Source organism: Salvelinus fontinalis, chromosome 14 (assembly GCF_029448725.1).
Source record: "Salvelinus fontinalis isolate EN_2023a chromosome 14, ASM2944872v1, whole genome shotgun sequence".
Classification (NCBI taxonomy): domain Eukaryota; kingdom Metazoa; phylum Chordata; class Actinopteri; order Salmoniformes; family Salmonidae; genus Salvelinus; species Salvelinus fontinalis.
Window position 1 is genome coordinate 26,226,368 of NC_074678.1, and position 23,389 is coordinate 26,249,756.

Consider the following 23,389-nt stretch of genomic DNA (forward strand, 5'->3'; position numbering starts at 1 on the left):
GTGTGTGTGTGTGTGTGCGCGTACGTGTGAGAAAGAGATGGCTTAAAACCAATCTATATCCAAAACCTTTTTGGCAGCAAGAATGGGTCACAGTCACAAGTAGGGCTGTGGTGGTCATGACATTTTGTCAGCCGGTTATTGTCATGCAAAAGACTGCCGGTCTCACGGTATTTTACCGTTAATTAACATAAACACGTTTAGCATCGCCAGGCCTCCACACATACAAGTCGCTGATGCACCTCTTTTAAACATCTACAGACCCCTTGACTTTTTCCACATTTTGTTAGGTTACAGCCTTATTTTAAAATGGATTAAATAATTTTTCCCCCCACACAATACCCCATAATGACAAAGCTAAAACACTTTTTTTTTTAGAAATGTTTGCTAATTGATAATCGCATTTACATAAGTCTTCAGACCCTTTACTAAGTACTTTGTTGAAACACCTTTGGCAGCAATTACAGCCTTGAGTGTTCTTGGGTATGACGCTACAAGCTTGGCACACCTGTATTTGGGGAATTTCTCCCGTTCTTCTCTGCAGATTCTCTCAAGCTCTGTGAGGTTGGATGGGGAGCGTTACTGCAAATCTATTTTCAGGTCTCTCCAGAGATGTTCGATCGGGTTCAAGTCAAAGCTCTGGCTGGGCCACTCAAGGACATTCAGAGACCTGTACTGAAGCCACTTCTGCGTTGTCTTGGCTGTGTGCTTAGAGTCATTGTCCTGTTGGAAGGTGAACCTTTGCCCAAGTCTGAGGTACTGAGCATGTTTTCATCAAGGATCTCTCTGTACTTAGCTCCGTTCATCTTTGCCTCGATCCTGACTAGTCTCCCAGTCCCTGCCACTGAAAAACACCCCCACACTATGATGCTGCCACCATCATCCTTCACCGTAGGGATGGTGCCAGGTTTCCTCCAGATGCGATGCTTGGCATTCAGACCAAAGAGTTTAATCTTGGTTTCATCAGCCCAGAGAATCTTGTTTCTGAGAATCTTTAGGTGCCTTTTGGCAAACTTCAAGTGGGCTGTCATGTGCATTTTACTGAGGAGTGGCTTCCATCTGGCCAGTCTACCATAAACACCTGATTGGTGGAGTCTTGCAGAGATGGTTGTCCTTCTGGAAGGTTCTCCCATCTCCAGAGGAACTCTAGAGCTCTGTCAGAGTGACCATAGGGTTCTTGGTCACCTCCCTGATCAAGGCCCTTCTCCTTCGATTGCTCAGTTTGGCTGGGCGGCCAATTCCTTCGACTTCACGGCTTGGTTTTTATTCTGACATGAACTATCAACTGTGGGACCTTATATAGACAGCTGTGTGTCTCATAGAAAAGGGTCTGAATACCTATGTAAATAAGGTATTTCTGTTTTTAATAGATTTGCAAACATTTCTACAAACCTGTTTTTGCTTTGTTTTTTTATGGGGTATTGTGTGATTACAATTTTTTTAATCAATTTTAGAATAAGGCTGTATGTAACGTAACAATGTGGAAAAAGTCAACGGGTCTGAAAACTTTTCGAAGGCACTGTAGTTGGCATGGTAATAATGACATCAAGGCTATGAAAGCAAAACTGTCTCTGTTTCAGCATGATGTACAGGGAATTTGGAAATTAGATTTTATTGTCTGTGAAACCCAGATGAAGTGTCCATTGAACTCTCAGACTGATTCAACAGTACTTTGGATGACAGAAGTTGTGGGGATTCAATCACAGCGGAACTGTCGTGGCTGAATCAGAATTAGTTAGGTAACATAGATAGATAAGATGTTATTTTCATCATATGCTTGTGAGATACTTGTCATTAGAATGGTTCCCTTTGGACTATAGGGTTGGCAGTTGCATTTTCCCTTCTCAGTTAGGGCTTAGTCACTTGGGGCCCAGAGAGGGGAGAGGTCAGGCTTGTCTTCATATGTCAATGTATCTGTTAAACCATGTGATGCTAGGAAGGTTGCCCTTATCTTGACCTAGTATATGACCTAAGAGGCTCACTGTCTTTTCTGAGCTTGTCCAGGAGGGGGTGTATTTGAGATGGGAGTATCTAGAATTGACAATTGATATATGCCATTGGATGAGGTAATGTTTTGGTACCAAGCACGAGTTTGAAATCTCATTTTAGGAGACCAAACTGAACGATAATTTATAGCTAATGCTATCTAGCTATGGGATACTCCTCTTTCAAGTAAAAGGTTCTTTGTAAGTTGAGAGGGGTGTATCTTGGCTATAAATTATACTAAGATTTCTTTGTAGAGACTCTCAGAGAATTCATTTATAGACACTGAATTGATCTGAGAGTCAAAAAGGGCTATGGTGAAATTCATATATAATTAAAGATGGACTTTTAAATATAACTCTGACTTGTGTGTGGTTTGCTCTCATCATTGAGTAATACAGGAAATTACCACGACAGAACTCAAATATCAAAGCATCTAAATACAGGCGTGACAGAAGGGAGAGAGAGAAAGAGACTTTTTGGAAATTAAGACATTTTGGTTATAATTTCAGACATTCCTGAAAATTACAGCTATGCTCTGAGAAGGAAAATCAGATTTACAACAAATGAATGCATTTTCCTAGTCATGTATGCAGCCCTTTTTTTATTAATAGAAATGACTCACATAATCAGTTTTCATTATGGTTATGAGGAGATGGGCTTACTTTCCTTTAATCCTGAATGTTCGACACTTACATTATATAGTTGCCATGAAATTCCCATTTTCAGTTTAAGGCACAACAAAACTTTTTTGAGATTAAAGTCCTCATAGAGGTCAGAAATGTCTGTTCCTTTCTGTAAACCGTTCAACAATATTACAGAGTGCATTCCAATGACTAGCATTCGGAGTATATCACTTTACTTTGTCTTCTTGCTTTTTGACTTTTTGTTCTTCCCTCCAGCTTTGGATGCCTCATCCTGCAAAACAATAAAAGAACATTGAATAAAAGAGGCAAAAACTAAGCAACGAGGTCGAAGGAATTGTCCGTAGAGCACTTTGACAGAATTGTTGTCATATCTGGGGAAGGGTACCAAACAATTTTTTGCAGAATTTAAGATCCCCAAGAACACAGTGGCATCCATCATTCTGAAATATAATACGTTTGGAACCACCAACACTCTTCCTATAACTGAACTCCCAGCCAAACTAAGAAATCAGGGGAGAAGGGCCTTTGTCAGGGAGGTGACCAAGAACCCGATGGTCACTCTGACAGAGCTCTAGAGTTCCTCTGTGGAGATGGGAGAACCTTCCAGAAGGACAATGCACATTTGTGGCCTGCTGGAGGTCATTTTGCAGGGCTCTGGCAGTGCTCCTCCTGCTCAAAGGCGGAGGTAGCGGTCCTGCTGCTGGGTTGTTGCCCTCCTACGGCCTCCTCCGCGTCTCCTGATGTACTGGCCTGTTTCCTGGTAGCGCCTCCATGCTCTGGACACTACGCTGACAGACACAGCAAACCTTCTTGCCACTTCTCGCATTGATGTGCCATCCTGGATGAGCTGCACTACCTGAGCCACTTGTGTGGGTTGTAGACTCCGTCTCATGCTACCACTAGAGTGAGAGCACCGCCAGCATTCAAAAGTGACCAAAACATCAGCCAGGAAGCATAGGAACTGAGAAGTGGTCTGTGGTCACCACCTGCAGAATCACTCCTTTATTGGGGGTGTCTTGCTAATTGCCTTTAATTTCCACCTGTTGTCTATTCCATTTGCACAACAGCATGTGAAATGTATTGTCAATCAGTGTTGCTTCCTAAGTGGACAGTTTGATTTCACAGAAGTGTGATTGACTTGGAGTTACATTGTGTTGTTTAAGTGTTCCCTTTATTTTTTTGAGCAGTGTATAAATTATCAAACATTTCTAAAAACCTGTTTTTGCTTTGTTATTATGGGGTATTGTGTGTAGATTACTGAGGGGAAAAAACAATTGAATCAATATTAGGAACATATCAAAATGTGGAAAAAGTCAACGGGTCTGAATACTTTCCGAAGTTGTGTACACACACACACACACACACACACACACACACACACACACGTTCAAAAGTTTGGGGTCACTTGGACATTTCCTTGTTTTTGAAAGAAAAGCAAATTTTTCCTCCATTAAAATAACATCAAATTGATCAGAAATACAGTGTAGACATTGTTAATGTTGTAAATGACTATTGTAGCTGGAAGTGGCAGATTTGTTATGGAATATCTACATAGGCATACAGATGCCCATTATCAGCAACCATCACTCCTGTGTTCCAATGGTACGTTGTGTTAGCTAATCCAAGTTGATCATTTTAAAAGGCTCATTAAAAGGCTCATTAGAAAACCCTTTTGTAATTTTGTTAGCACCGCTAAAAACTGTTGTTCTGATTAAAGAAGCAATAAAACTGGCCTTTTTTAGACTAGTCGAGTATCTGGAGCATCAGCATTTGTGGGTTTGATTACAGTCTCAAAATGGCCAGAAACAAAGTACTTTTTTCTGAAACTCATCAGTCTATTCTTGTTCTGAGAAATGAAGGCTATTTCATGTGAGAAATTGCCAAGAAACTGAAGATCTCGTACAACGCTGTGTACTACTCCCTTCACAGAACAGCGCAAACTGGCTCTAACTAGAATAAAAAGAGGAGTGGGAGGCCCCGGTGCACTACTGAGCAAGAGGACAAGTACATTAGAGTGTCTAGTTTGAGAAACAGATGCCTCACAAGTCCTCAACTGCCAGCTTTATTAAATAGTACCCGCAAACACCAGTCTCAACATCAACAGTGAAGCGGCAACTCTGGGATGCTGGCCTTTAGGCAGAGTTACAAAGAAAAAGGCAATAAAAAGAAAAGATTAAGATGGGCAAAAGAACAGACACTGGACAGAGGAACTGCATCCCGGAGTCGGCTCTTCAGTGTTGACGTTGAAACTGGTGTTTTGCAGTTAAACATCATTCAGTTTAACTGAATCCGCTCTGATCTTGACCCACTTTCCATAAATAAATAACATTTGTTTCAGATAAGTAGAGGGGAAAGTTTCCATTAGACTTTCAGATTAGATTCTATGTACAGTGGGGAGAACAAGTATTTGATACACTTGTATGATTTTGAAGTAATTAATTTGCATTTTATTGCATGCCATAAGTATTTGATACATCAGAAAAGCAGAACTTAATATTTGGTACAGAAACCTTTGTTTGCAATTACAGAGATCATACGTTTCCTGTAGTTCTTGATCAGGTTTGCACACACTGCAGCAGGGATTTTGTCCCACTCCTCTATACAGACCTTCTCCAGATCCTTCAGGTTTCGGTGCTGTCGCTGGGCAATACGGACTTTCAGCTCCCTCCAAAGATTTTCTATTGGGTTCAGGTCTGGAGACTGGCTAGACCACTCCAGGACCTTGAGATGCTTCTTACGAAGCCACTCATTAGCTGCCCTGGCTGTGTGTTTCGGGTCGTTGTCATGCTGGAAGACCCAGCCAAGACCCATCTTCAATGCTCTTACTGAGGGAAGGAGGTTGTTGGCCAAGATCTTGCATTACATGACCCCATCCATCCTCCCCTCAATAAGGTGCAGTCGTCCTGTCCCCTTTGCAGAAAAAGCATCCCCAAAGAAGGATGTTTCCACCTCCATGCTTCATGGTTGGGATGGTGTTCTTGGGGTTGTACTCATCCTTCTTCTTCCTCCAAACACGGTGAGTGGAGTTTAGACCAAAAAGCTCTATTTTTGTCTCATCAGACCACATGACCTTCTCCCATTCCTCCTCTGGATCATCCAGATGGTCATTGGCAAACTTCAGATGGGCCTGGACATGCGTTGGCTTGAGCAGGGGGACCTTGCGTGCGCTGCAGGATTTTAATCCATGACGGCGTAGTGTGTTACTAATGGTTTTCTTTGAGACTGTGGTTCCAGCTCTCTTCAGGTCATTGACCAGGTCCTGCCGTGTAGTTCTGGGCTGATCCCTCACCTTCCTCATGATCATTGATGCCCCACGAGGTGAGATGGAGCCCCAGACCGAGGGTGATTGACCGTCATCTTGAACTTCTTCCATTTTCTAATAATTGCGCCAACAGTTGTTGCCTTCTCACCAAGCTGCTTGCCTATTGTCCTGTAGCCCATCCCAGCCTTGTGCAGGTCTACAATTGTATCCCTGATGTCCTTACACATCTCTCTGGTCTTGGCCATTGTGGAGAGGTTGGAGTCTGTTTGATTGAGTGTGTGGACAGGTGTCTTTATACAGGTAACGAGTTCAAACAGGTGCAGTTAATACAGGTAATGAGTGGAGAACAGGAGGGCTTCTTAAAGAAAAACTAACAGGTCTGTGAGAGCCGGAATTCTTACTGGTTGGTGGTGATCAAATACTTATGTCATGCAATAAAATGCAAAGTAATTACTTAAAAATCATACAATGTAATTTTCTGGATTTTTGTTTTAGATTCCGTCTCTCACAGTTGAAGTGTACCTATGATAAAAATTACAGACCTCTACATGCTTTGTAAGTAGGAAAACCTGCAAAATCGGCAGTGCATCAAATACTTGTTCTCCCCACTGTATATGCCTGCTTATGTCAAAAGCTTCCAACAACGAGGAACGCAAAAACAATTCCCCATCAAGCTTGATATTACAAACAAACATTTAAACTTAAATATAGATGTAAGATTAATTTTGCACACATTTTGAATTACATCCAAGGTCTTGTTCAACATTCAGACTAAAGTTACTAAATTTCTATACTTTAGTGTGGACTTATGTCAAACTTGGACACATTGCTAATAAGGAGAGAGGGTCTCACCGCAGAGGATGTGTATCCCTCCTGGACCAGGATGTTTCTGGCAGAGTTGTTGATATGTTTGAAACGGTCTGGACCCAGTAGAATCCCTCCATACCAGCGAGACACAACCACCAGCACATTCCGCACATCCAGGATCTGAGGTAGAACAACAGAGTGGTGTTGGCACAGAGGGAATGACAGTGGCACATGATAGATGCGGTAGCTACTGTATGTGTGGATGTTGATGATCGGTTTGGCATAGACTCAGAGGACTGCAAAAAATCTCATCATCACATGACAGATATGAATCACAAATAATGGCTGTTTGGGGAATGATTATAAAACCAATGTTTAGCAATAGAGAGGCATACAGACATGTTTTCCTCTCCCAAGATAAAGACATCAGCATACAGAGAAAATCTTTGTGCAAGGATTGCTCCCACGGCAAAATATAGATAACAGACTTAATAGCTGGCATCTTCCCTTAACAGATGATTTGTCAACAAGTGTGCTTGGAGATTTGGATGAGCAACATTCTGGTCACTGGTCCATGTACCCAAGCACTTCCTCATGTGTCATATCAAAGAGGATGTGACGATTAGCAAGACGATTGAAAGACCACATGTGACAGGGGATGACTAGTGAACACCCCCTGGAAGCCTTGTTTCAGCTTTGCAGCTGACACAGGATGCATCGTAAAGAATAAGCCTTTATCCAGGAGAATAGCTGCCTCAGTCCCTCCGCTGTCAATCAACAGCCCTCTACGCAGCAGGGGAGAATTTGGCTATGGGAGACCATGCCAATGCCATCTGTCTATTTACTGTAATAATAAACGTCCCCCTTATTCTCTGCTCCTCACTTCACATTCGTACTGCCAAAATGAGTAAATGCTAAATTCAAAACCAGAAAACGAAGAAGGGGTCTGAGAGGAAAATATATGAGAGAAAAACAGATTAAGAATCAGCCCTCAAAGTAAATTGCCTGTCAGTGTTGAGAGGTTCAAGTAGAACATTAATCAGAATCTTACCCAAAGCACCTGGGTGGTAGTGGTGGGGGTGAGCATTAGACTGAAGGCTCTTCTTTTCACTTGTTAGGTCAGATTCAGTGACAATGGAAGAATGATGACATACAGTCAGGTCCAAAATTCTTGGCACCCTTGAGAAAGATTAGTGAAAAAGACTATAAAATAATTCAAATACTGAGCAACATTGTATGCTCAATAATTTTTTATTTTTTATACTAATAAAATTGCTCAAAGAAAGAGATTTTGTTTAACAAGTAATATTTTTTTACTCAAAAAGGTAGGGGCCAAAATTATTGACACCCGTTTTTCAATACCTTTTAATACCTTTCTAAAATGTTTTATGAGTTGGAGAACATATTGGGAAGGATCTTAGACCATTCCTCCATACAGAATCTTTCCAGATCCTTGATATCCTTTGTCTGCGGTTATGGACTGTCCTCTTCAATTCAAACCACAGGTTTTCAATGGGGTTCAAGTCCGAAGACTGAGATGGCCATTGCAAAATGTAAATTATAAATTAGGTGGTTCAAGCCCTGAATGCTATTTAAGCAATAAGGCACAATGAGGTGTGGTATATGGCCAATATACCACGGCTAACGGCTGTTCTTACGCACAACGTAACACAGAGTGCCTGGATACAGCCCTTAGCCGTGGTATATTGGCCATATACCTTAAGCCCTCAAGGTGTCTTATTGCTATTATAAACTGATTACCAATGTAATTAGAGCAATACAAATATTTTGTCATACCTGTGATATCTACAGTCTGATATACCACGGCTGTCAGCCAATCAGCATTCAGGGATCGAACCACCCAGTTTATAATGCTTAATTAACCATTTCTTTGTGGATTTTGATTTGTGCTTGTGGTTATTGTCTTGCTGGAAGATCCACTTGCAGCCAAGTGTCAGCCTCTTGGCTAAAATGTCCTGGTACTTGGTAAAGTTCACGATGCCATTGTCCTTAACAAGGGCCAAAGGACCAGGGTATGAAAAATAGCCCTAGAGCATCAAAGATCCGCCACCATATTTTACAGTAGGTATGAGGTACTTTCTGTATACTTCCGTTTTTCGACACCATTGGTGTTTGTGGCCAAAGAGCTCATGTCATCTGAACCTAGCACCGTCTGGAGTTTGATAAACGGCATTGGCACTTGGATTGGAATATGTGCTATGGTCATAAATCGGTCTCCATTGAACAGACTCAATGCAACCTATAATCCAAAATCAGATTGTCCAGAGCATAGATAGAGCAACGTCCTGTGGGGTTCAGGATGAACCGTTCAGCTCAGTACAAATTCCTCTCAAGATGTCTTATCCCACTCAGACATTGCTATTGTTTTTGAAAAGGGGCTACCATCAAAGGCAGATTAATCTGAGAAACATATAAACAAGACTCTGGACTCCAGCAGAGAAATCCAATGAGACATTTCACTGCGGTGCACTCATAGTCTGACATTTGGCATTCTTGCAAGCTGGTGTTGTGGATGCTGTGGGTGAATACGAATGCATGAAAACGATTTGATTGCTAGAGCCTCAGTCTGTACCCACTAATATTGACTGAGAAAGGAATGAATGCTTGCTTGAATTATGGATAGGCAGGAGTACTCGAATGGATGTCAAAGATAAATCTTTAACAAGATATTAAAAAATATATAAATAAATACAATAAAACGATTTGGTGGAATGTGCTTTGTGGCTGCCCGAACGGGCAAGTATTTTTTTTTCTTGAAGTCAATGTTAATTTGCTTTGACTCTAGTGTTCTATTTGTACATGTGCATTTGCGGGTCACAACAAAAACGAAACCAACTTCAAGCCAAGCAACACAGCGTTCTTCTCCGTAAATTCCCTTTCCCCTCCGTGTCTCATTCACCCAATTGCATTCCGGTCACTCCCTGCGCACACAAGCTCCCGGTAGGCCTATACAAATAAATGTCTATAAAAAAGTATGTAACTGATGAGTCCTAGGGTTGCCAACTGTCCCGTATTAGCCGGGATGTCCCTTATATTGCGCTAAATTGGTTTGTCCCAAACCGGACCCCTCTTGTCCTGTATATTCATCCAATCATAGTATAGCGTAAACGCGCCAATTCCTGCAAGGTAATTTCTGTTGTTGTTCGGTCGGTTTGGCATATCAAGGAAATATGGACAAACCTGCAAAAAAGAAAAGACTGTGCAGCTACAACAAACAATGTGACGCAAAACAGACGTGGGTTAAGCCCGTCAGTGGTGACTCAACAAAAGCTTTCTGTACTGTATGTCGTCGGGAATTCTCAATTGGCCATGGAGGGGAGAATGACCTAACTCAGCATGCGTCCACAGAAATGCACAAGAAGGCCCCCTAGCTAAAGGTGTTAGTGTAACAGGGTTGGTTATGTTTCCACTTGCCTCTAAAGAAATGTGTATTTAATGTTCAAGCATTCTTATTAGTAATAATAATAATTATAAGTTCCGGAGTTCCAAATTAAGCAGCAGCAGCTAAAAAGATGAGCTCCTACAAATATTGAAATTTAAATGTTTTTTTAGAGTAAAGTACATCGAAAAAAATCAAAAGAAAACTGCAAACTGAATAGGAGACCAAACAAGCAGCAAACAAAGAAAGGCTTTTGAAAAAGTAACAATTTTTTCATAAAATTATACCGTTTTCTTAGCTAGCTAAGTTGTTTACCTGTTGCTAGGCAGTTGCTAGGGACATTCCTGGAAGAAGCTAGCTAGCTAACAAGGAGTGTCTAGTTGGCAGAAGAGAAGAAGGGACAAAGAAGGGACAAAGTGGGACAAAATAAGGACAGAAGAAAAGGGAAAGGGGGGAAAAGGGACATTAAGGTGAAGCAGTCCTCTAAAGACACAAAAGACAATAATACAAGAAACAACACTTCTATTGCCTCTCCCTCTACGATACACACTTCCGGGTTGGAGCGAGTAGTTGCATTCCGCTTTGCTCCACAGGTAGTATAACATTTCATTTCATTACAGTACAACAGTTTGATTTGTTTGATCTTAGCTGGCTACATAGCCGTCTTTGTATCCAAGATAATTGTGTAGTCTAGAGTAATTGTCGAGGTTACCTAGCCAGTTAGAGGTTACCTAGCTAGCTACACTTTCAAACAAAGTCAACAACGCAGCCACTGCTAGCTAGCCTATTTCACAGGCCAGCAGTACTATATCATTTTAGTCAATAAGATTTTTTGCAACGTAAGCTTAACTTTCTGAACATTCGAGACGTGTAGTCCACTTGTCATTCCAATCTCCTTTGCATTAGCGTAGCCTCTTCTGTAGCCTGTCAACTATGTGTCTGTCTATCCCTGTTCTCTCCTCTCTGCACAGACCATACAAACGCTTCACACCGCGTGGCCGCTGCTACTCTAACCTGGTGGTCCCAGCGCGCACGACCCACGTGGAGTTCCAGGTCTCTGGAACTGCCAATCTGCGGCCAACAAGGCAGAGTTCATCTCAGCCTATGCTTCCCTCCAGTCCCTCGACTTCTTGGCACTGACGGAAACATGGATTATCACTGATAACACTGCTACTCCTACTGCTCTCTCCTCGTCTGCCCACGTGTTCTCGCACACCCCGAGAGCTTCTGGTCAGCGGGGTGGTGGCACTGGGATCCTCATCTCTCCCAAGTGGACATTCTCTCTTTCTCCCCTGACCCATCTGTCTATCGCCTCCTTTGAATTCCATGCTGTCACAGTTACCAGCCCTTTCAAGCTTAACATCCTTATCATTTATCGCCCTCCAGGTTCCCTTGGAGAGTTCATCAATGAGCTTGACGCCCTGATAAGTTCCTTTCCTGAGGATGGCTCACCTCTCACAGTTCTGGGTGACTTTAACCTCCCCATGTCTACCTTTGACTCATTCCTCTCTGCCTCCTTCTTTCCACTCCTCTCCTCTTTTGACCTCACCCTCTCACCTTCCCCCCCCTACTCACAAGGCAGGCAATACGCTTGACCTCATCTTTACTAGATGCTGTTCTTCCACTAATCTCATTGCAACTCCCCTCCAAGTCTCCGATCACTACCTTGTATCCTTTTCCCTCTCGCTCTCATCCAACACTTCCCACACTGCCCCTACTCGGATGGTATCGCGCCGTCCCAACCTTCGCTCTCTCTCCCCCGCTACTCTCTCCTCTTCCATCCTATCATCTCTTCCCTCTGCTCAAACCTTCTCCAACCTATCTCCTGATTCTGCCTCCTCAACCCTCCTCTCCTCCCTTTCTGCATCCTTTGACTCTCTATGTCCCCTATCCTCCAGGCCGGCTCGGTCCTCCCCTCCTGCTCCGTGGCTCGACGACTCATTGCGAGCTCACAGAACAGGGCTCCGGGCAGCCGAGCGGAAATGGAGGAAAACTCGCCTCCCTGCGGACCTGGCATCCTTTCACTCCCTCCTCTCTACATTCTCCTCTTCTGTCTCTGCTGCTAAAGCCAATTTCTACCACTCTAAATTCCAAGCATCTGCCTCTAACCCTAGGAAGCTCTTTGCCACCTTCTCCTCCCTCCTGAATCCTCCTCCCCCTCCTCCCCCCTCCTCCCTCTCTGCTGATGACTTCGTCAACCATTTTGAAAAGAAGGTCGATGACATCCGATCCTCGTTTGCTAAGTCAAACGACACCGCTGGTTCTGCTCACACTGCCCTACCCTGTGCTTTGACCTCTTTCTCCCCTCTCTCTCCAGATGAAATCTCGCGTCTTGTGACGGCCGGCCGCCCAACAACCTGCCCGCTTGACCCTATCCCCTCCTCTCTTCTCCAGACCATTTCCGGAGACCTTCTCCCTTACCTCATCTCGCTCATCAACTCATCCTTGACCGCTGGCTACGTCGCTTCCGTCTTCAAGAGAGCGAGAGTTGCACCCCTTCTGAAAAAACCTACACTCGATCCCTCCGATGTCAACAACTACAGACCAGTATCCCTTCTTTCTTTTCTCTCCAAAACTCTTGAACGTGCCGTCCTTGGCCAGCTCTCCTGCTATCTCTCTCAGAATGACCTTCTTGATCCAAATCAGTCAGGTTTCAAGACTAGTCATTCAACTGAGACTGCTCTTCTCTGTATCACGGAGGCGCTCCGCACTGCTAAAGCTAACTCTCTCTCCTCTGCTCTCATCCTTCTAGACCTATCGGCTGCCTTTGATACTGTGAACCATCAGATCCTCCTCTCCACCCTCTCCGAGCTGGGCATCTCCGGCGCGGCCCACGCTGGGATTGCGTCCTACCTGACAGGTCGCTCCTACCAGGTGGCGTGGCGAGAATCTGTCTCCGCACCACGTGCTCTCACCACTGGTGTCCCCCAGGGCTCTGTTCTAGGCCCTCTCCTATTCTCGCTATACACCAAGTCACTTGGCTCTGTCATATCCTCACATGGTCTCTCCTATCATTGCTATGCAGACGACACACAATTAATCTTCTCCTTTCCCCCCTCTGATAACCAGGTGGTGAATCGCATCTCTGCATGTCTGGCAGACATATCAGTGTGGATGACGGATCACCACCTCAAGCTGAACCTCGGCAAGACGGAGCTGCTCTTCCTCCCGGGGAAGGACTGCCCGTTCCATGATCTCGCCATCACGGTTGACAACTCCATTGTGTCCTCCTCCCAGAGTGCTAAGAACCTTGGCGTGATCCTGGACAACACCCTGTTGTTCTCAACTAACATCAAGGCGGTGACCCGTTCCTGTAGGTTCATGCTCTACAACATTCGCAGAGTACGACCCTGCCTCACGCAGGAAGCGGCGCAGGTCCTAATCCAGGCACTTGTCATCTCCCGTCTGGATTACTGCAACTCGCTGTTGGCTGGGCTCCCTGCCTGTGCCATTAAACCCCTACAACTCATCCAGAACGCCGCAGCCCGTCTGGTGTTCAACTTTCCCAAGTTCTCTCACGTCACCCCGCTCCTCCGCTCTCTCCACTGGCTTCCAGTTGAAGCTCGCATCCGCTACAAGACCATGGTGCTTGCCTACGGAGCTGTGAGGGGAACGGCACCTCCGTACCTTCAGGCTCTGATCAGGCCCTACACCCAAACAAGGGCACTGCGTTCATCCACCTCTGGCCTGCTTGCCTCCCTACCTCTGAGGAAGTACAGTTCCCGCTCAGCCCAGTCAAAACTGTTCGCTGCTCTGGCACCCCAATGGTGGACCAAACTCCCTCACAACGCCAGGTCAGCGGAGTCAATCACCACCTTCCGGAGACACCTGAAACCCCACCTCTTTAAGGAATACCTAGGATAGGATAAAGTAATCCTTCTAACCCCCCCCCCCCCCCCTTAAAGAGTTAGATGCACTATTGTAAAGTGGTTGTTCCACTGGATATCATAAGGTGAATGCACCAATTTGTAAGTCGCTCTGGATAAGAGCGTCTGCTAAATGACTTAAATGTAATGTAATGTTAAATGTAATTAGTTAGTTCAACTCTGATGACAATAAGGTGTGTTGTGATTGGCCACGCTTGCAGATAGGGGGAGATCGCGAACGTCAGGTCTTCCCAGTAGGAAAATGTGATGCAAGGGGAAGGTCACGTTCTGAATACTGTTTTCTATTTTACAATGTGTACAAGTTTGCTAGACGTTACTGATTTATACATCTGTGGGTATATGGTACCTGTTAGGGATTGAGGGGCTTTCTGGGATGTGCTTTAGCATATGATTGCTGTAAATAATTGTGTTAGCTAGCATACACCGATGTCATGGTCACATAAGCCACTGCTAACACGGTTGTCTTCATGCTACAGATTTTGCCATCGACAGCCATCAATACTGTTAAGCCCTGCACAACTAGCGTGCTGTTTCCCATTTAACAACAGGTATTTACACATGTTATATTTTGTATTGTATTTTGTTCGCCCAGTAGGAAAATGTGATGCAAGGGATTTTGCCATCGACAGCCATCAATACTGTTAAGCCCTGCACAACTAACGTTCTGTTTCCCATTTAACAACAGAAATAAATGATGCTCAACTGGGACCACTGGCCGAAGTGATTTATTTTGAGAAAACAACGCATGGAGAGTACATTATACATCTGTTACACTAGCAATATCGATGCATTCTTCTTGACATCGACTGCGGAAACTGACAAAATTGGAAAGCACCACTCCGTTTACCAGTTATTGAGCAGTGCCAACAATTGCATTCTGAAAGCTAATTACATAGCTCATAATGCCTGCAAGCACGCTTGCGATCAGCTGTCAGTGGATATTGAGACACTTGTTTTAAAGAGCTACAGCCACGTATCAGTATCTGCTTCCCGAAGAGAGGAACTGCGTGCATTTTCCGCCTTTGTTAACATAGAGTGGCGTGAAATTCTGCGACATGTTTGCACACGATGGCTCGCTCTTCATCCAGCTGTCGATCGTCTCCTGCAAAGCTGGCCAGGTCTTACTTCATACTTCAGGTCCCTTGGGGAGACCTGTCCTGTGGCACTGAAGAGTATTTTTGAGTATGTAGAAAAAACGGAAGTAGCTGAGATGTATCTGTGCTTTTTCCACAACGTGGGTGTGTTTATGACCAACTCGTAAAAAAGCTGGAGGAAACAACGCTCTGCATCACAGATGTTTACGAGGAAGTCCAAAGGTTCAAAATGAAGATGCTTCAGCAGAAACAGGACAGCTTTTTTGGATACCAGGCCAAGCAGCTGATGGACAAACAATTGTCATCAAAGGTCCAAGCAACAACAGGACTTTGTGAAGTTCTATGACACTGTCATTACATACATTGACAAGTGGTTTGATTTCTCACCGGAAAATGTAATGGTGAAACTGAAACCGATCGGCCTCTATGAGGAGCTGTCCTTCACTGACCTGGAGCAGGTGGTGGTTGCCCTCAAAATGACAGAGACAGTCATTGAAGAGATTTGTGCTAGATGGGAGGAAATACAGAAAGCCAGACAGGATACCACAAAATCCACCAGTGAGAAGTGGATGGCAGTTTTCCAAAACCTAGGGAAAGCCAACTTGATCAACATGTTCAGGATTGTCTCATTTGTCCTCAGTGTGCCAGTGTGCCAGGCTGTAGAGAGGATTTTCTCTGATGACCATTAAAAGGTCAGACTCAAGAAACAGATGCAGCACAGAGCAGATCAAAAATGAACTTATCTGAATAATATCTGATTTGTCATATAATGACTTCTCTCTGGCTATGCAAAAGGACAAAGGACTGCTTGAATCAGTCAAGAGCAGCAAAAAAAATAAGTAGACTTGGTGAGTGACTCATGCTCCTCTTTTCCATTTTTAAAAGTTTTTGTTGTTGCTGTAAAGGCCCAAATTGTGATTTCTTTAATCATTCATTTTGAGGTTTACTCACATAAGTTTACATAATGATACAGTTTTAGTAAAGCTATAGACTAAATGGAATATACAAATGTTTTGCCTTTCCAATTGAATAAGAATATACACTGTATATTCATATATTCACACAACACCATACCCACACCACTGTGGCACCGTGCACGCCACCTTTTGTCCCTTATTTGGTAATGAGAAAGTTGGCAACTCTACCGATGACATACACAAGCTACATTCCTTACCAAATGACTAAAGTTTTATCACCAATTCAAAATGGACTGGTTGACTGAAGTAGGAAAATGTGTTCCACAACAAGCTGCAGTTTTGGAATAATTGCTTCCCGTCTATCTTCCGCTTAAGCTACTTTGAAAACTGCTAGTGCCATTTAGAACTGGTTAACCTAGGCTTTAACCCCCGTAAACAGGCACGTTCCATCAGAATCATTAAGCATAGGCCTACTCAGCAAACAGATGTCTCGGTTGTAATTCATCACCATGCAGTGTTCAATGTGGAATTGTTAATCCATTTGGAAAATTCCAAGGGACAGGCAGAATTTAAAAAAAATCGAACGTCTGTATATTAAAAATAAAACATTTATTTTAAAGACTGTAAAAATTAGTCTCTGCTTGCCACTCAGCATTAAATAACCCCCTAGAGTCGATTGATTCACCGGCAGAGCTAGAGTGGTGTTTGTCAGACCATGACACATCCTGAAAATCGGTCTTCTCACGAAAACATCTGTAGCATCCGTATGGTTTGACATACAAACTATTATGGAAAGAAGAGACTCACGATGGTGTTCTCTGTTTTACTCTATGACCCCCACAAGTGTCACGGAACTTGTCTGAAGGTAACCCATACGTTAAAAAAAAGATATTGTGTGTGTGTGTGTGTGTATATATATATATATATATATGTACACACACACACACATATAGTGCATTCGGAAAGACCTCTTAACTTTTTACACATTTTATTACGTTACAGCCTTATTCTAAAATTAATTAAATAATGTTTCTCCCCTCATCAATCTACACACAAAACCCCTTAATGACAAAGGAAAAACAGTAAATATTTTGCAAATTTATAAAAAATAAAACAGAAATACCTTATTTACATAATTATTCAGACCCTTTGCTATGAGACTCGAAATTAAGCTCAGGTGCATCCTGTTTCCATTGATCATCCTTGAGATGCTTCTACAACTTGATTGGAGCACCTGTGGTAAATTCAATTGATTGGACATGATTTAGAAAAGGCACACACCTCTCTATATAAAGGTCCCACAGTTGACTGCGTGTCAGAGCAAAAACCAAGCCATGAGGTCGAAGGAATTGTCAGTAGAGCTCCGAGACAGGATTGTGTAGAGGCAGAGATCTGGGGAAAGGTACCAAAAGAATTCTGCAGCATTGAAGGTCCCCAAGAACACAGTGGCCTCCATCATTCTTAAATGTAAGAAGTTTGGAACCAGCAAGACTCTTCCTAGAGCTGGCTGCCCGGCCAAACTGAGCAATTGCGGGAGAAGGGCCTTGGTCAGGGAGGTGACCAAGAATCCGATGTTCACTCTGACAGAGCTCCAGAATTTCTCTGTGGAGATGGGAGAACCTTCCAGAAGTACAACCATCTCTGCAGCACTCCACCAAGCAGGCCTTTAAGGTAGACTGGCCAGACGGAAGCCACTCCTAAGGGATATTTTTCAGAGGCAGAGACTGGGAAACTAGTCAGGAACAAGGGAAAGATGAACGGAGTAAAGTACAGAGTGATCCTTGATGAAAACCTGCTCCAGAGCGCTCAGGACCTCAGACTGGGGAGAAGGTTCACCTTCCAACAGGACAACGACCCTAAGCACACAGCCAAGACAATGCAGGAGTGGCTTTGTATTTTTTATAAATTTGCCTAAACTTCTAAAAACCTGTTTTTGCATTGTCATTATGGGGTATTGTGTGTAGATTGATTTGGGGAAAAAACAATCATCCATTTTAGAATAAGGCTGTAATGCAACAAAATGGTAAAAGTCAAGGTCTGAATACCTTCCGAATGCACTTTATTTCCTGAGCTTTCTTATCTCCTAGATTTAGGACAAACACTTCAAAACCTTGATTCTTATGATTTATTTTTTGACTGTCATTTTTGCCAATTATTAATGTTATTCAATGTGTTTCTCTGGGCTTTAGTAGTAAAGGCCAAATTCTATATTTTATCAAATCATTTTTTTCATGGGTCCTAAATTTCAAAATCAAATAGCTAAATGATGTATGACAAAAAATTCACCTTTATTTAACCATAGTATGACCATCTTAAAACAATTCCATATGACTAGCGAACAGGGGGTGTACTCACGCTACAGAAACAGGACAAAGGCTCCTGCCAAGGCTTGTGCATGGCTACTTATCAAAGTGAATCTGAAATAGGATATATTGTACATTACCTTGGACTTAACATGATATTCAAGTTATAAACAGTAGAGGGTCAGTGAACCTCAAGACCACAGAGGGTTGGTTTGAAAATGTAAAATAGGTCCTTGAGGCATAAGGCAACCGTGTGAATACTGAATGAAGCACTAGAGGGAACGGAGCAAAGTGGACATAGAGCAAAGCACCTGTAGTAAGTGAAGCAATCGTCCTCCCGCTGCGGTCTCTCCATCATCCTCACAGTCCTGCAGGAAACTCTGCTTTTCTTCACAGTATATCCTACAATACAGAGAATAAAGGTTGGAGTTGGTTGAGACTTTTAGTATGAGAATGTACTTAAACTGCATGTCTCCTTGAAGGAAACTTTTCAATTCTCTAAATGTCAGCATCTGCTGTTGGGTTAATGACCACCCAGAAAGCATCAAGCATCTTATAAAGGCTCAATGTAACTCATTAAACCTAGCAGAGCTCCGTTCTGCCTACTTACAGCACACACATCGTCAAATAACAATTGATCAACTGTGTGATTAGAGGGATATAAACCCACTGAATATTACAACCTGTTATGTATATTCAAAACTGGATGCTCTACCTGTATGCATAAATATTGTGAGTGGCACTTGCAATCTTCTTGTTTTCAAACAGCTTGTCAAGAACCATTCTAACCTGAAATACAAAAACAAATCTGTTTGAATTGCCTCCTTTCCTCTAATCATACTCTTAACATTAGAAGTATGATGGGTACGTCTATCCCTAAAGTACAACTTCTGCAGTAAAGACAGAAAGGTAGCCCACTCATCTAAGAACTCCTGTGTGGTGCATAAAGATGAGGGTAATCATTGATTCCTCTTCAAACAGATGGCATATCCAAAAGAAAGACTAAGATAATACCCCAAACAGGTTCGGTTGACTCCTACTCTTGACAATATATTAGGTAACTTTATTTCAAAAGTTTGTATAAACAGTTTTCTTATAAAACATTGCCTACTTGTATATTGGGTGGGTAATCGTAATACTGAAAATGTACAGCATGTAAAAAGAGAACCATACAGCTGTGTAATAGTTAACTATTAATGCTTATGGTACAATGTGCACTGTAATTATATCTACACAGTTCATGTACTCTCCAGGAAATTACATAATTATCACTGTCTAAATTGCAATTGATGGCAGGTGAGATATGTTTAAAGCAGCTCTTTCCGTTTTCATCCTGAGAACATTTAGCAGCAGGAGCACAGCCTGAGGATGTTTAGTTTTCCATATTGGAAGCACATTAGCATTGAAACTACATCCTCTCCACATGAGCTTTAACTCACAGCTTCTTCTCTCTCCCAACAGGGTAGCATTGTCTAGCATGATTTTGAAGATTTTAAGGCTTGTGATTTACTTCCATAACTTGTTCTGTGATGGATGTGAGAATATGAATGTTTTATAGTCAGAGAGAAGAGGGAGACAGAAGAGGGCCTACACATTACCTGTCTAGGTGTTACCACAGGGGCTAAGTGTGGTTGGAAGGTGCTGCGTCTTTCTGTTATCGTCTCCCCCAGTTTTATAGGAGGTAGTTCCTCATCTACAAAGATTTATAAACACAAAAATAAAAGGCACAAGTAAGAACCAATTAACACTGGATTAACACGTGGGCAGCAAGCACAATTCAGTTTATATACAAAATGTAAACTGTTCCTTCCTTTCAGATACGATTATAATTAAGGCTTAGAAATTACACTTTTTTTATTTTTTATTCTTTCTCTATTCAAGAATCTGCAGTCAGTGCCATACCACTTGAGTGATTTTCGAAGAGGTGTACATTCTCTTTGTTCAGCTTCAGAGTGCGGTAATCAGGGATTTCTACATCATCCGCCACTTCCTCCTCCTCTGTTGCCATATTTCTCACCTCTGGTTGCTCCACTGTGAGAGAAGTAGAAAGATGGACAGGCTGTGAAATGAATTCAATGTGTATTTGTGATTGTGTATCTTTGTGTCCCATGATGCGTTTGAGTGACTTTGAAAGTCCTTTCTGCCTTGACCATATGCCTAATTTACATGGACACCTACAACGCAGGTCCCATCTTCAGATAATTACCATTGCATGACCGTAAAATTAACAAAATGTTCTAACAAGACAGATAAAGCCAATTAAGAGGGATAAGTAGAACAAGGGTTACTTTGAATGTTAATATACTGATATTTCTGGGGAAAATTATACTAAAAAGTACATACAGTGCCTTCAGAAAGAAACTCCCGAGCCCATAAAGATGACAAGCATAACCATAACATGATGCAGCCACCACCATGCTTGAAAATATGAAAAGTGGTCCTCAGTGATGTATTGTATTTGCCCCAAACATAACACTTAGTATTCAGTACAATTATTTTGCAATATTATTTTAGTGCCTTACTGCAAACAGGATGCATGTTTTGAAAGCTTCCTTCTTTTCACGTTGTCATTTATGTTAGTATTGTGGAGTAACTACAATGTTGTTGATCCATCCTCAGATTTATCCTATCACAGCCATTAAACTCTGTAACAGTTTTAAAAATCACCATTGGCCTCATGGTGAAATCCCTGAATGGTTTCCTTCCTCTCCGGCAACTGAGTTAGGAAGAGCGCCTGTATATTTGTACTGACCGGGTGTATTAATACACCATCTAAGGTGTAATTAATAACTGCACCATGCTCAAATGGATATTCAACATGATTATATATATTTTTACCTATCTATCAATACGTGACCTTCTTCGCGAACCAGTGGAAAACTTCCCTGGTCTTTGTTGTTGAATCTGTGTTTGAAATTCACTGCTCGACTGAGGGACCTTACAGATAATTGTATGTGTGGAGTACAGAGATTGGGTAGTCATTTAAAAATCATGTAAAACACTATTTTTGCACAAAGAGTGAGTTCAGGCAACTTATGTGCCTTGTTAAGCAAATATGTATTCTTTAACTTATTTAGTCAAGATATTTCAGCTTTTCATTTTTTAATAATTTGTAAACATTTCTGAATACATAATTTGACTTTGACATTATGGGGTATTGTGTGTAGATCAGTGACAGAAAATTTGAATTTAATCCATTTTAAATTCAGTTTGTAACAACAATGTGGAAAAAGTTCAGTGGTGTTAATACTTTCTTGAAGGCACTGTACAACTACTATATTAAATATACAATGCATAACCAAATTATACCGTTGAACTTTATGGTGCTATAATGATTATGGAGTCCATGTACATCTACAGTGGGGTCTGAAATTAATGAAAAGTGACTAGATAGGATAGATAAGACAGTAGCAGCAGCGTATGTGGTGAGTGTGAAAGTGTGTGTGTGTGTGTTGGGGTGTCAGTATGTGTGAGCGTGCGGTCGGATCCCAAGCAGTTGCCAGTGATGCAGCTAGTCAAGATGCTCTCGATGGTGCAGCTGTATAACTTTTTGAGGATCATTCATGTAGAAAATATTAAATATTAAGAAAGTCCCTGGAATGAGTAGGTGTGTCCAAACCTTTGACTAGTACTGTATATATTATTTTACACATATTTAACCCCTTTTTTGGGGGTAGGCACATTCATGTTTTAAAACGGTACCGGTTACCTTAAGATTAGTTCCTATTTCTTTGTGGATTAGTATGTGTTTGTGGTTATTGTCTTACTGGAAGATCCACTTGCGGCCAAGTTTCAGCCCCTGGCCGAGGCAACCAGGTTTTTTGCTAAAATGTCCTGGTACTTGGTAAAGTTCATGATGCCATTGACCTTAACAAGGGCCTCAGGACCAGTGGAAGCAAAATAATGCCATAACATCAAAGATCCTCCGTCATATTTTACAGTAGGGGGTTCTTTTCTGCTTATGCATTCTCATTTCAACACCAAACCCACCACTGGTGTGTGTGGCCAAAGAGCTCTATTTTCATGTCATCTGACCAAAGCACCAGTTCCAATTCGAGTGCCAATGCCGGTTAGCAAACTCCAGACATTTACATATGTTGGATGAAATTAAAATGTACGTTTTTGGCCACGCACACCAGTGGTGGGATTGGCATTGAAATGAGAATGCATGAACAGAAATGAACCCCATACCTACTGTAAAATATGGTGGTGGACACAATGTAGCTCAGTATTTGAATGATTTATTCTAAGCAGTCATTTTTGCTCATCTTTATCAAGGGTGTCAATAATTTCAGACCCTACTGTGTAGGCCTTTTCATCAAATAATCCCAAATCACTTCTCTGACAGCTTTTCATCTAGATAACGATGCTTCCACAAGTAAAATTATTGCATTTAGAATAGTAGGAGTTCATTAAAAAAAGGGGAAAACATTGAGAATACATTTAAATGAAGGTTCAGAGGGCATTAACACCAACCATTTCCCAAATCAGTTGCTCGTTATGGAAGAGGACACAAGCTTCAATTTGAACACAAAATACAATTTTCAACTTGCCTTTTATACTTTTATGAATGTGCTCCAAACTGAATGATTTCCTCTAAAGCAAGGATGCTCTGTGACCTATACCCAGCATCTCATTTTCACAGCATACACATTCTCTACTTTCCCCCATTTCAGTTGATCATAACAACTGTACAGAGAGAAATAACATAATTACAATGATAGGACTGCATCCATATTGATGGATTCCATAGTCATTAATAGAAATAGTACTAAATTAAAGCACTGTGCTTAATTAGCTAACAAGTTTAACGGCTTTAAAAAACAGTGAAGAGTTAGAATATTATGGTATCCTGTTTTTTGTGGTGTTCAAAAAGGGGAATAAAATTCATTAAAACTCATTCATTCATAGAAAACTATTTTCAAAGACACTACAACAAACAACCAAATGTACTTCTCTTTCCTCAGTCTCTTTAAAAAAATATTTGACAAAGGCTTCGTCACAGGCTCACAGCACTGAAAGCCATTACTCAGATACTGATCTTCATTCAGTTAAATTACAGAAACAGGAAAGAGGGCTTTTCATATACCAC

General features: G+C 42.1%; 1 protein-coding gene across 2 annotated transcripts in view; it reads right to left on the bottom strand.

Annotated features, from left to right (window-relative positions):
• Positions 1-23,389, bottom strand: part of impact (impact RWD domain protein) — a 51,770-nt gene that overhangs the window by 26,902 nt on the left and 1,479 nt on the right. For both annotated transcript variants that reach the window (XM_055861095.1, XM_055861096.1), the window contains exons 6-10: positions 20,200-20,328; positions 19,896-19,990; positions 19,013-19,086; positions 18,609-18,699; positions 6,742-6,876 (exon numbers count right to left, since the gene is read on the bottom strand). In XM_055861095.1, coding sequence (XP_055717070.1) covers positions 6,742-6,876; positions 18,609-18,699; positions 19,013-19,086; positions 19,896-19,990; positions 20,200-20,328 — 524 coding nt within the window. The remainder of the gene's footprint in view (positions 1-6,741; positions 6,877-18,608; positions 18,700-19,012; positions 19,087-19,895; positions 19,991-20,199; positions 20,329-23,389) is intronic.